Source organism: Moschus berezovskii, chromosome 25, assembly GCF_049115385.1.
Source record: "Moschus berezovskii isolate FMDL1 chromosome 25, NW_MosBer_1.0, whole genome shotgun sequence".
Taxonomy (NCBI): domain Eukaryota; kingdom Metazoa; phylum Chordata; class Mammalia; order Artiodactyla; family Moschidae; genus Moschus; species Moschus berezovskii.
Genome location: NC_142484.1, coordinates 5,067,501 through 5,080,847, shown reverse-complemented (window position 1 = coordinate 5,080,847; position 13,347 = coordinate 5,067,501). Strand labels below are relative to the sequence as shown.

The 13,347-nt window shown below is 44.8% G+C and overlaps 1 protein-coding gene across 8 annotated transcripts in view; it reads left to right on the top strand.

The window, feature by feature from the left end:
- The window catches only part of PPP6R3 (protein phosphatase 6 regulatory subunit 3), a 126,599-nt gene that overhangs the window by 92,416 nt on the left and 20,836 nt on the right, over nt 1-13,347 (top strand). For 5 of the 8 annotated variants that reach the window (XM_055415329.2, XM_055415328.2, XM_055415330.2 and 2 more), the window contains 4 exons: nt 4,524-4,610; nt 8,726-8,823; nt 10,654-10,708; nt 11,530-11,660. In XM_055415329.2, the coding sequence (XP_055271304.1) occupies nt 4,524-4,610; nt 8,726-8,823; nt 10,654-10,708; nt 11,530-11,660 (371 nt within the window). The remainder of the gene's footprint in view (nt 1-4,523; nt 4,611-8,725; nt 8,824-10,653; nt 10,709-11,529; nt 11,661-13,347) is intronic. The other 3 variants (XM_088832458.1, XM_088832460.1, XM_088832459.1) reach the window with 3 other exon arrangements.

Genomic DNA, 13,347 nt, shown 5'->3' with positions numbered 1-13,347 from the left:
TGGATGATCAGGGTGTTATTGCAGAGTAAAGTTGTTTTCATACTGTTAAATTGAACCAGTTAATTTAGAGGTCCCCATATTGAGTCCTTGTTAAGAATACAGGCAATGTGATCTCCTTGAAAGGGAGTTTTGACTTTTTTCTTATTCATAGAGAAATAGTTAGGAGTATTAATTCTGATCTTATTTGGGAAAATTTGTTAAAACTTGCCCTTTGATTAACTTCAAAGGTAGAAGTAAAAAATGTCAGTTAAACTTGTTATCAGGATTTTTAAAAAACTTCGGTAATTCAAGTACATTTCTCTTGTCAATATGTAAAGAAGGACTACATTGAAGTTCAGGTGACACTCAGCTACTTTGCACTGTGCTGTCGGTCATCTAGTGTGTGACTGTGTGTAATGTTGTATATGGCCACGCAGGAGCATGGCCATACAGCACGAAATTAGTGCACAGCTCCTTTGGGTCCTTTAAATGTAGACAGACATTTCCATCTAGACAGACGTTTCCACTTGTGTGGCAGGAAGAGTTATCCTGGGCTCCACCTGTCATGCTGACGGAAGCCTGGTTCTCCTTTGCCCGTTGTACTTTCTGCCATAACCCTTGGACAATGCAGATAACCCACAGTAAAGCAGAAGGAGGAGACGTTGGCTCATGGGGCAGAAGCAGCCAGTAATAGATCCTGTTAGCGGTGCTCTGTCTGTGTCAACTTGGCCACACTCTGATCTTGTTTCCTGAGGCTCTGTGTCGCTCTCGCAGGACCTCTCGCTTCTTTGGTTTCAAACACCCAAGACTAAGAGACCACTGCCCGTTAGTCTGAGTCCTTCAGTGGGGAATTCTTTGTAGTATTGGGTTGACCAAAGAGTTTGTTCATCAGTGTTATGGCCAACCCTGTATTTTTAGGGATGTGGGGCTTCCAAGTTTTTAAGGATCCTTTTACATTAATCCCAGGCCACCAAGGATACTTGAACTGTAGCTTCCAAACTCTTTATTTTCTGCCCAGAATGTTTCAGGCTGTGTCCCAGTAGGGATATAGAATTGCCTTCTTGCTGAGCTCTTTGAAGTACTTCAACCTTGTGACCCTCTATTGCCAAAGTAAATGCACAAGAGAGTCATACACTCTTCATGTTTTTTTGTTGGGAGCTTATTATCAATAAAACTTGGTATTTTAACATCCAGAGACTACACTGTTTTGACTAAGCCCCCAAACTGTAAAAACTGGCAAGGATTTAGATAAATTTAGAAAACGTAGGAAATGTTTTTGTGCTGACTTTGGAGAACTGAGTTTGTTTCATTCTTTATCTTCCTCTCCAGGGGCAAGGGTGTGTGTTTTAAATGTTGAGGTAGTTTATGAGATGGTTTATGGAGGTTGTGTAGAGGAATACAGAGCGCACATAGGAATTGTTTGCAGGCCCAGTGGATCGAGGTGGAACCTCTGAGGGTTTGCGTTTCCAACCAGCCCTGGGTCATGTAGGTCCCAGGGTCCACAGTGGGACAAGGAGGAGTCTGTGGCTTCTACTTTTCACCCAGATGTTTCCAGTCAGGTGATACTTAAGGCTGCATAGCAACCTGATCAGCCAAGATGAAGAAAACTCTTACTTGCCTTTTCTTTTCACAACAGTTAATAAATCTGAAATTTTATCATCAAAGAAGGTAACAACTCAAAGGCTTTTTTTTTTTCATTCACTGTAGTATCAAGAGTATAGTTTACTCTTTTTGCACAAAACAAAAGCATTTTTGCTGATTAAGAAAAAAGTCTAGTTTGCTTAGAATACATCTTGCTTGGCAAGAGTGTTCTTATCTCCCTGTTACTTTCTTAAAAGTTATGATTCTGTATTCTCATTTAGTGATTTATTGGTCTTCCTTAATTCATTAACTCGTTGAGTGGCTACTGTGTGCTGGCCACTGGATGTTGGACTAGACAAGATTGGCAAAACTCTCTGCCTCCGTGGAGGTGGACAGCCGAAGGGGGAGGGCAGACGAGGGGAGGGGAGTTGCAGTGTTTCGGGCAGCCGTGCATTTAGAATTAAGTGGTCTAGGGAAACGCCCTTGAGAATATTGGTGCAGAGGCTGAGGTGAGTGGGGCTGGAAGAGCAGTTTCAGAGGCCGGTACGGTGCCCACATATTCATGTCAGAAAGAGTGTGGCAGAGAAGGAAACGGGAGCTCTCGCAGCTTCAAGGCGCGCTCCCAGGGTTGTGATCTTAGTGAGGTGAAAAGTCGTTGGGTTCGGAACTGAATGAAAAGTGCCGTGATTTAATGTCAGTGGGTTTTAAATCTGTCATGTTTAAAGGATCATCATGGCTGCTGGCTTGAGGACAGACTCTAGTGGGACTAGAGGTGCAGCAGAGAGACTGCTGGATGCAGTGTGCATCCAGATGAGAGAGAAACCCTCCCTAGGGAGGTGATGATAGACTTGAAGAGAAGTGATGGGGTTTCAGGTTCTGCTTTGACAGTAAGGGTGAACAGGTGTGGGTGGGACAGAAGAAACAAGATGACAAGACTTCAGCTGGAAGAAGAGGAATGAGGGAGGCATTTATTGAGCTGGAGATGCTTCAAAAGGGGTGTATTCTGAAAGTTTAGATCAGGGACTAAGATTAACAAGTTAAATTGCATCTTTTAGCTCATTTTATTAATGATTTCAGACTACATTACCCTGTAGGTAGAATCAGAATCACCACATCTCTCAGTAGAATAATTGAGAAGGTGTACATGCTTTGTGCTGTTATTAATAATAACTTTCTAAAACAGTAGTTTCTTTCTGGAGGAAAAGATTACTTGAATTGCTTTGAGGATACTAGTTAAGGAGAAGATGGAAGGGGTCACAGTGTCTGGCACATAGTAGTTGCTCAAGTTTGAAAACAAGACTCTAGTTTCTTGTTTTCATTAATGAGCTGATAAATTCTTATTTTGTAGCAAAAAGTATGAATAAGGATACACTGTATTCTTGTTGAACTTGAAACAGCAAGACAGACCAGGAGTGGTGGACGCCTTTTTGGCTGTCCAGTTCTCCCGGCTTTCTCTTTGAATTGTCTTCTGTTTTTGTGCCCCACCCCCCACCATGGGCTTAGTGTGATTCTTGTACTGCCTTGCCAGCCACGTGGCCTGAAGCTCCTAAATCTCTGCAGCAGAGCCACTGACCTGCTCTCGTTGCAGTCACCCTGTAAGGTGCCAGCTGCCGTGACCAAGCAGTGTTCCACCCCTCCCATCTGTACTCCGGCTGGGCTCTCATGGACAAACTACCCCCCCCCACACACACACACATTTTTCCCGTCTGCTTGCTAAAGCAATGGTTGATTCAGGCAGGCAGATCACAAATTCTGCTTTAATTTCATCAGGTCAAGTGCAAAATTCATGTGAATGTTTTGTCTGCACTTTAGGGAGGATGGAGAGGGAGTTAGTTGGAAACTGGGTTATTCACTTGGACTTAGTATCTTCCTCAGAGATGTCCAGATAAAGAGAGATGAGATTAGTTTTATTCAGACAGTAATTTGCTCAGAGTTTCATAAGCCACACCACATACAGACCCCTGTGGATTCCACTTTGGGCCTCTTGAATCAGTGTTGGAACATCACAGAGCAAACCAGGCCAGTGTCTATCGCTCGAGGCTTCTGGGCACAGCTGCACGGGCTGGTAGTTAACGGCTGCTGTTTCTCCCCTGAGGACAGAGCTCTGCCTAGAACACTGCTACAGGACAAGTGACTCAGAAAATACAGTGTAAGTTACCTAAGAAGCACAGTGCTTGTTCTTAGAATTTTGCAGACTGTTCACATTTATTACTTGCTCTGTAGCAATTACCATTATTAGTGTGGTACTTAGTCATTTCTGTTTGTTAATACATTTATGAATGAATGAATAAATTAATGAAAATCACTGTGAATTGGTGAGCAGTTCCTGTTTATACTTTTGCTTATTTAATTAATGTGAGTTAGTTTTAAATTGTGAGGTCAGGGATTACGTGTTAAGGGGCAGAAGGTCTGAGGTCTTACCATGAGCAGGGGACTGTTGACTCAAGTCATATTTAGCACTTAGGAGCAGTGCTTTTCTTAGAATGGGCAAGAAGTGCAAGAATTCAAAATGAAATGGTTGTATTTAAACCTGAACTTTCTAATGGCTCATTAGTGATCCCTGGGATTGCAGTTTTACCCTTTAGGCTTGAAATAGTTAATTATTTTATATTTTATCTGAGCCATTGCTTCTTCCTTTGCTTTGTAATCATCTAATTGGAGATAATTATCAAAGTCACATATGTGAAGTAACTCGTCTCTCACATGCTTTGTGGTGTGGTTAATATGGGTAAAGTAGCTGCAAGTGGGCAGCAGAATGCTAGGTGGCTGAACCTCCTGATTGAGTGAAGTGCTCCCTGGAATTATTGGGTGCATTTTACAGCTTAGCTCTTACTTGTTTTTGTTCATGCTATTGTTACACATTTGAGAGAAAAACTAAATGTGATTTTCTTCCGTAAAATTGCTGATACAAATGTCCAAAATTTTTCTCTCTTAAATAGTTTTTTACATTTTTATGCATATAGGTTACAACCTGCCATATTCATTCATCCAGTGATGATGAAATTGACTTTAAAGAAACGGGTTTCTCACAGGATTCTTCTTTGCAGCAAGTGAGTCATGCCTAAAAGTTTTGTTTTTTGTTTTTATTTTAAATGCTTAGTTTAGTTGTCATTTATGAATCAGCTTTGGAGTCAGACATGCATTAATTAGGGTATGTTTGGGGGCTACTTAGTAGTTAGATCAAAGTGTTTAAAAGAGGAAGTGTTGGGTATGTGAGAGAAAGGTGTATGTTGATTATATTTCCAGGGCATGTTTCTTTAGATCTGATAATGATGATGAGTCGGGTAACTTTTCAGGAGATTTTAATGACATGGATAGTTCAGTAAGCATGCGTTTTGGACATGCTGATTATGCAGAGATCCTGCAGTAGGGATTTGTAGAGAAGACTAGGAAGACTTGTTTAATGTCAGTGCAAGTAACTTACCCAGTGTTCCTGAACCAAATGACTTATATGTTTCTGATATCTTCAGATTCTGTAGCATCCCCAGATTCATCCTGTCCCCAAATTCCTCTTCATTTAGCAGGTGCTGGGAATCTTTGTGGGGGCAAAAACAGGATATAAAAACGGGCATACTGATATATCCTCCCTTGGTAGTTCCTGCGGAGGTGAGGAGTGAATTCACTGTCCCTTCTGAGTATCACGTTTGGGAGCTCAACCTGGAAGCCCTTTTGGAAGGTGGAAAATCCCATGGACGGAGGAGCCTGGTAGGCTGCAGTCCATAGGGTCGCTAAGAGTTGGACATGACTGAGCGACTTCACTTTCACTTTTCATTTTCATGTATTGGAGAAGGAAATGGCAACCCACTCCAGTATTCTTGCCTGGAGAATCCCAGGGACGGAGGAGCCTGGTGGGCTGCCGTCTGTGGGGTCTCACAGAGTCTGACTTAGCAGCAGTAGCAGCTCCTTATATGGAGAAGCTACCCTTGGTCAGGACCGAGTCTTGCTTGTCAGGTGATTTGGTGTGGCAGTGGAATTAATGTGGTTACCTTCCCTGGCACTGAATGTTTTTCCCAATCCTGAAGCCCCTTTTACCAGGGCCAGGATGAAGTTCCTGATGACTCTATAGGCCCTGCCTTTTGGTGTCCAAGTAGACTGACACACCCCGGTATAGGCTGAACTAAGCAGTCGTCTGATTTTAGGACTAAGGCAGTTTAATGTGTACATGTTCAGGATGGGCCTGAGGTAGCATTTTGGCTTCTCTTGATTCTTGGCATTGCCCCTGGAGACTAGCTTCCCGAGGTGAGGGCCAGGGTGCAGCCAGCCCTCAGGGGAGCTGTCCAGCAGGTGGGCCTCCTGGTCCGCTCACACATTCGTCTACTGCGCGGCAGCACTGGCCACCCTAGAGGCCCGGCTGGCTTCCTGTGCACCCTCGTGCCTTTGAGCAATCCTTCCCCGACCCTGGAGCACCTGGACAGTATCAAATTGATCCCTCAACCTGCTCTGTATCCCAATTACACATCGTTCCACCTCTCCAGAGAAGCTGAATGGTGTGCAGTGCGCATTTTCAGGGTGATTCTGATTCTGGTGAATAGCTTTTAAGAACTTTTAAGAAAGAGAACGCCCTTTTTGTTTTGCAAATATTTGCAAATAAGTTAATGAACTCAGAGTTTGCAGCAGCTAGTTTAATCAAGCTGATGACATTCTGGTGTCTGGAAAGTGAATTCCCTGCCTCTCTCCTGAGATCTGGTTCCGGGGTCATAGGTTTTCTGGGGAGACTTTTCTGACTGATGTGTGTGGCCCGATCTCAGTCACCAGAACGCCTCAGTGACACCAGGCTCCTGTCCTGTGGAGTCTATCCACCCCATGTAGCCCTCAAAGGTAGGGAGAATAAGTACTCTCTTTTGGTTGACAGGCTTCCAGTAAACTGTTTTTGCATGTTGAAATTATAGAGCAGTCTTGAATCATTTTGAAAATAGGAAGCGAACTCTAAAGTATTTTTTTCTGAGTTCAGGAGTTCACGTCTAGGTTAACCTAGAATGTTCGTGCTGGTCTCCGTCATAACCAGATAGTCTCTGTGTGTCACTGTGGCGCGCTCATTCACATCTGAAGCCAGGTCTGGTGACGCGCACGCACAGAGAGCTCAGGGCGGGTCACTGAACACACCCACTCCCAGCCTTGGTGCCCGGCTGGTTTCCTCACCTCTGGAGTCTGCTCTCCCTCCTCCCGTGGCCGCCTCTCTGGGGGAAGGGGAGGAGGTCTTCCTCTTGCAGTGTCTGGAGGATTGGGGCTCACTGCCACAGGTGGGGACCACTCCCGCTGCCCAGGTGGGGACCCCCCCCCCCGCAAGAGATTGACTTAATAAAGGACCAGAACAGCCCCTGGCTTTGACCAGGGTGACAGTTTTGAGACATGGGGGGCTTTTACCCCCTTTTGAAATGTAATTAAAAGTTTTTAATAATTGCACAACCATATGGCGCTTTCCAGACTTGAATTTCTCAGTGTCCAAAGCACTTTCATAAAGCTTTAGGGAGAATACAGTAACAGTCTTCACAGCTGTGGGTTTAGTAAGCCTTGACAGCTTTATTAGTAAAAATCAGATTTGAAACCTAGCTTCTTTGCTGGTAGGTCTTCCTAGAAGCAACAATGGACCCAGAACTATTGAGGACTGCGGCTCGCTGGTTTCCCGTGTCCTCTGCGTTACTGTTTGGAGGCTGTGTCTGTCTTCCTCCTTAGGTGGATAGATAGTGCAAATATGTGTGTGCATATTTTGTATTCGCCCATCTGGAACTCCCCCAGCCTCCTAGGCCTTGTCCTTGCCTCTGCTCTCACCCAGACTCCCAGAGCCTTGGTGTTCCTTACCATCTGCCTACCTGGGGCCAGCCTCCAGCCCCCAGGTGCTCGGGCAGTGTCGTCTCTGAGGGCAGGAAAGGGGCAGCTTGACGGTGCAACAGTGAGCAGGGAGAGGTGGGTATCGAGTTAGAGAAATGCGAGCGAGGTTTTAGGTTCTCAGTAAACTGTATATGCAGCACTTTTTTAGTTCTAAGGAAAAGATGCCTTCCAAAGCCAAATATAAGGTTTATTTTTTAATTATCCACAATTTGGATTATCCATGCCATAATTCCCTGCCACCATAATGAATCATCAGAAATTAACGGCAGAGGCATTTCTGCAGGGTGGAGTCCGTGGGCCCAGCTCAGAGAACGCAGGAGAGCTTGGTGGCCTGCCTGGCAGGGGCCTCAGGGCCAATGCCTTTAGTCCAGCCACAGCTGTTGCTTGAGCCCCCGCACAGTCCATGGGCAGCTCTGTCCACGGGCAGCACACACGCACACAGTTTGTCTCTGTATGGGTTGCTTGCGGCAGAGTGAGGGGGGCCCTTGCTTGTCTTCGTCTCTTTAACCCTGACTGAGCGAGCCTGGAGCACATTTGCTGACTTCACCGTCCCCCTGGCCTGCTGCAGTTCACAGTCAGAGCAGCAGCACTTCTGTGGAGTCCATGGTAGCGTCCCCCTTCCTCACCGGAGAACCCTGGGGCTCTGTAAAAACGGTGTAGCAAACAGAACTGCTTCCTCCGTGGATCTCTCAGTGTTGTGGGTTTTCAGAGTGATTGCCAATCAGTGTTAAAGCTTTCTGTCCTCTCTCTAAGGTAGGTAGGATGGTAGTTACTTTGTACTCTTCTCAGCCTCTGAGACTTGAATCTTTTTTTTTTTTGGGAAAGTGAAGAAGGCTCCCTGGCGATGGTGTGGTAGAGTTGGGATTGTGGTCACTAGTCATTTTCCCTCTGTTGCCCTGTTGCTGTAGTGGACGGGGGTGGGGAGATGCTGAAAGGGAGGGTCGGTGGTTACCGCTTGTTGGGTTTTAAGGTTGGTTGTGTTCAGAGGTGGCTGATACACCTTATAATTTCAGACTGGCACATGTCACTTGATCACTTTTTTGAACCGGACCCAAACCTCTCTCTCAAGACAATTCAGAATAGAGGACAGTGGTCATTTAACACTTCTTACATGGCATGTGCATTAGAATAATTTGTGGACAAAATCCAAATGTTTCCTTTTTGGGATAAATTGTGTCTGAAATTACTTGTTTTTTTTTTTTAAAGAACACACCAACTTTTTAAGCCCTGTGGCTGTATATAAATCAGGGGTTTCTGGAACATAATAAGTGGGCATATAGTGTGTAGAATGCCATTAGAATCATTGTATCACTGTCACTGGCCCTGGGGTTGCCAGGCCTTTTCTGATTATCAGATGCAACAAATGACGTCCAATTTTATTGACCAGTTTGGCTTCAACGATGAGAAGTTTGCAGATCAAGATGACATTGGCAAGTGAGTATACCTTTCTGTTTGCACAGCCTTTCTGTGTCTTGCACTCCTGCCCTCTGTTTCCTCTGAGTTCTTGGAATCCTTGTGTTTGTGAGTTGGGAGGAACCTGCCCTTCAGGTCTGGCCCATCAGCCTGAGCCACCCAGACAACTGCAGGAGTAGAACGCGACTCCCGTAAGGAGAGCCTGCCCTCGGCCTCGACGTCTCCACAGCAGTTTATTTCTGTTAGACTCAGGAGCTCAAGTCGTCGTCCTCCCTTTCAGGGTTTGGCGCTGGGCCGCAGCGTCCTCAGTGGTTAATCCCTCTGTCAGTTCAGTGGCCTGAGCAGGTCTGGTCCTTGCACAGCACAGTGGACAGAACCACGCTGTGGCTGAGCGGGCGCCACCCTGCCCACATTCTCTTGTCTGAGTGACTAACTGGAAGGTGGAGTTGGGGTTGGGCTCCCCGCCCCCGAGGGCCGGGCAGTCAGTTCCCTTGTCCTGTAGTCAGGGAAAGAGGAGCCCAGAGATGTGCAGAATCCAGGAACAGCTGCTGTGGGAGCCGTCCACAGAAAGGAAGACAAGTGGTCTGGCCCCTGACCTTGGGAAATGCGCGTGTTTATGAACCAAGTGTTTACTCGAGGTGTGTTGCAGCTCTCTGAGCAGAGTTCTGTCTCACGGGAGCACCCTGAGCAGGGTCGTCAACACCCAGCATCTCTCAGTTTCCTCCCCAGCAGTAGATGCTCGGGCATTGGTTAAACTGGAGCCAGTGGAGGCTGCTGTTTGTCCTAAGTTGCTGTTTACCACAGGCGAGAAGCTGAAAGACTTTTCCACACCCTCTGATTGTGTCAAACACTATGCCGTGTAGGCAAGGGCCTAGAAAGTTAAAGTTTAGTTGCTCAGTCATGTCCGACTCTCTGCGACCCCGTGGACTGTAGCCTACCAGTGTCCTCCGTCCATGGGATTTTCCAGGCAGGAGTACTGGAGTGGGTGGCCATTTCCTTCTCCAGAGGATCTTCCCAACCCAGGGATCAAACCCCAGTCTCCCACATTGTAGGCAGACGCTTTACCATCTGAGCCCCCAGGGAAGTCCTGGAGGCCCCACTGTAAGTGGGTAGAGCAGTGGTAGAGGCTGTCAGCTGCCCTAGGAATCAGCTCATTTCAACCCCAGAAGAGCAAGGCCCCTCCACACGGGGCTTGTCTGCACCCCGGGAGCACTCAGACCAGAACCTGCAGCCCCCACCCCCCACCTCCCAGCATGTGGTGTCTCAGCGCCTGCCTGTCTGGGCCCATTTGTTAAGAGTTGCTGGTTTGGAATCCAGTCTCTCTAGAATTTTGTATGGGATACTTAGAATGATGTTTGATTCAAACATATTCTTTAAGGATTCTAAGATAGCCCTACCTACTCAAAAGTTACACATTGGATAGGCTAGGGATTCTTTGAATCCCTGTTTTTGTCCCGTCTATGCCATGTTGTAGTGTAAGACTTCAAGGGTGTCTGTATTTTATGTCTGCATTTGTCTGTATCTGGAGAAAGCTCAGGGTCTGACAGTGCCTGTGACCCTTTTTTCATATTTCAACCTGTTTCTTATCTGCAGATAACCTTTTTGGGGTTATGTAGGCATGGCCCATAGAACTATGGTTTCTACCGTGGCTGTTAAACATTGTTTATAAGGAAGGCTTTGAGGCCTCCCATCCTGTGTAAATTCCTTATACCGAGGGAGGAGGGATCACTTAATGTAAATAATTTGGCTTTACTAATGGAGATTTTGTCATACTGTAAATTTGGATAATTTAATGAATCCTGTTTCTGAGTCTGTAGATAATTAACCATGGCACTTGTCTTTTGTTTACAGTGTTTCTTTTGATCGGGTGTCAGACATCAACTTTACTCTCAATACAAATGAAAGTGTAAGTATTCATGCTGCTCGCGAGTAGTGAGGCGTATGAGAGGTCTACCGGTGGGAATGCGTGCTGTGTGTGCCAGGGCTCCCGACTCGAGGAGCCTTTGTCTTAGATGGCGGTGACTTCAGCCGCGCACGTGGCCTGCCTGGCCCCATAGGTGTGTAAATTTGCTGCCCTCATTTAAGATGTGACGGGGCTAATGAAGCCAGTGTAGACATTTGGCTTCAAAGACAGCAGTTTGACTCCAACCTGCTGCCTTTTGCATCTGCTGAATGTCACCAGGAGAGAAACTTGGGCCAGATGGGGGCCAGCCCTTCATCACCAGGCAGTTCTGAAATGCCAAGTCAGCCACGTTTACAGATGGACATTAGTGTCATTTGAATGGGCGCAATGTTGATTTTATGTCACTTAGTGTGAGAGTCTGCTGGTTTACTCGCTGTTTTGATAAGCCGGAGACTAACTGAGCGGATGTTGACACTCCTCATTGCTTAGCTGGCCTTGAAAAGCAGAGGAAGTACAGGTTGCTGTTGCTGTTAGGGTACGTGGGGCTGCGTGCTAAGCGGATGACCTGGGGAGGCTCTTGAACGAAAATGCTGCTCTCATTAGATGAAGAGAGCCTATGTATAGATAGTGTTAGTTTCCTGTATACTAATTTTGAAGCCAGTCCTTGGGGGGACATTTTTGTTGTTACTTACATAGAAGCTGACTTTACATGCTTAAATTTTATTTTGGTATAGGTGATCGGCATTTTTTAAGAATATGATTTACATTGGTAACTTTTGCCGAAAATAACTTGATTTTTAAAATTTTTTTCCTGTCTCACTTAGGGAAATATTGCCTTGTTTGAAGCATGTTGTAAGGAAAGAATACAACAATTTGATGATGGTGGCTCTGATGAGGAAGATATCTGGGAGGAAAAGCATATTGCATTTACACCAGAATCCCAAAGACGATCAAGGTGAGCAATAGCCTGTTACAGTAGTAATGTCCAGTGCATAAAACAAGTATTATTTGCCTCTCCAAACATACAAATTTGACCCAGAGATCCATGCTTTTGTCACGATCAGAAAGGCCCTTGTTAACTGGTATGAGTTGGTACCACCTCACTTGTCTGCAGTGTGAACAAGTCAGGGTAACCTGTTTGAAAGTGCTCCAAGTGTTCTGACATAGTTCGTGAACTATTGTGACACAGCCTCTTGTGATGGGGAAGTGATGCTGAGGAATGCCGTCATACGGTGCCTTGAGGAGTGTTCCCTGACTAGTAATAAGAGCAGCAGCTGAGTTACGTGTTATTTCTTATAGAAATCTGAAAGCTTCCCTGGAAAGAGGAAAGTTGTTTCTAAAAATTAATTTTACTTGAGACAGAGTCATGTAATATGATACCCATTGGGATCAATTTTCAAAATTCTATCCCAAAACCCCAAATAAAATGCAGAGCTTGTCAGATTGGATTAAAAAAAAAAAAAAAAGGCCTGACTTAATGCTGCCTGTGGGAAATGATTTAAATTATTTAAGAACTTAAATTTTAAAATAAGATTTAAACAGGTTAAAAGGTAGAGAAATCTTTATTAATATTAAAGTAGATTTCGAAGGAAAAGATTCAAAGGTCATAAAGTGGTTATTAGGAGAGCATAATGCCAGTTCTGTCAGTATCTACATTGCTAATAACAGGACTTCAGAGCACACAGAGCAAAACTGATAGAAGCACGAAGAGGAGACCGAGTCCGCAGTTACAGTTAGATGTTTCAACACTCCTCCCCTAGTAATTGATAAGTATAAAAGTGTGGAGCATTGACATAATACTGTCAACCAGCTTGACCGTCTGGGGATCTTCAAAGCACTCCACAAAAGAGTGTGCATTCCTTTCAAGTGTACATGAACTGCTTAGAGAGACCATCTTTGGGCCACAGAGCAAGAGTCAGTAAAAAAAAAGATTCAGGTGATATAAAATATGCTTTCTGACCCAATGGAATTAAATTAGAAATCAATGACAGATCTTCAGAAAATCTCTAAATAACATGAGTTAAAGAAAAAAGGGGGAATTTACACAGTATTTTGAATTGAAAGAAAACGGGAACTCAGTATTTACCAGGAAGTGTGGGGGCTGCAACTGAAATGTACTTAAAGGATCACGTTTGGTACTACCCGCTTCCATTAAAAGGAGAGCAAATCAGTGACCTCAGTGTCCACCATAAGAAACGGCGAGAAATAGGAAACAGAAAAACAGGAGAGAAAATCATTATAATCGATGGGTCATAATTAAAAGTTGTTCTTTGAGAAGATTAATAAAATTGATACACCCCACAGACAGAAGGTCAAGGGAAAAAGATACAAATTATTAATATCAGGAACAGGACAGGTGACATCACTATAGATTCTACAGATATTAATAGGATAATAAGGAATACTAGGAGCAACTCTTTGCCAATAAATCTGACAGCTTAGATGGTCTTTGAAAGACACAAACTACCAAACCTCAACCAAAAACAGAAAACTATAACCCAGATGGTCCTGTGTCTGCTGACGAAGTTGAATTTTTAGTCCGGCAGTGCAGACTTGCTTTAACATTTGAAAGTCAGTAGGCATGTGGCTGAATTCAGCATCTGTTCCTGGTAGGGCTGCTCAGTAAACTGGAGACAGGGGAA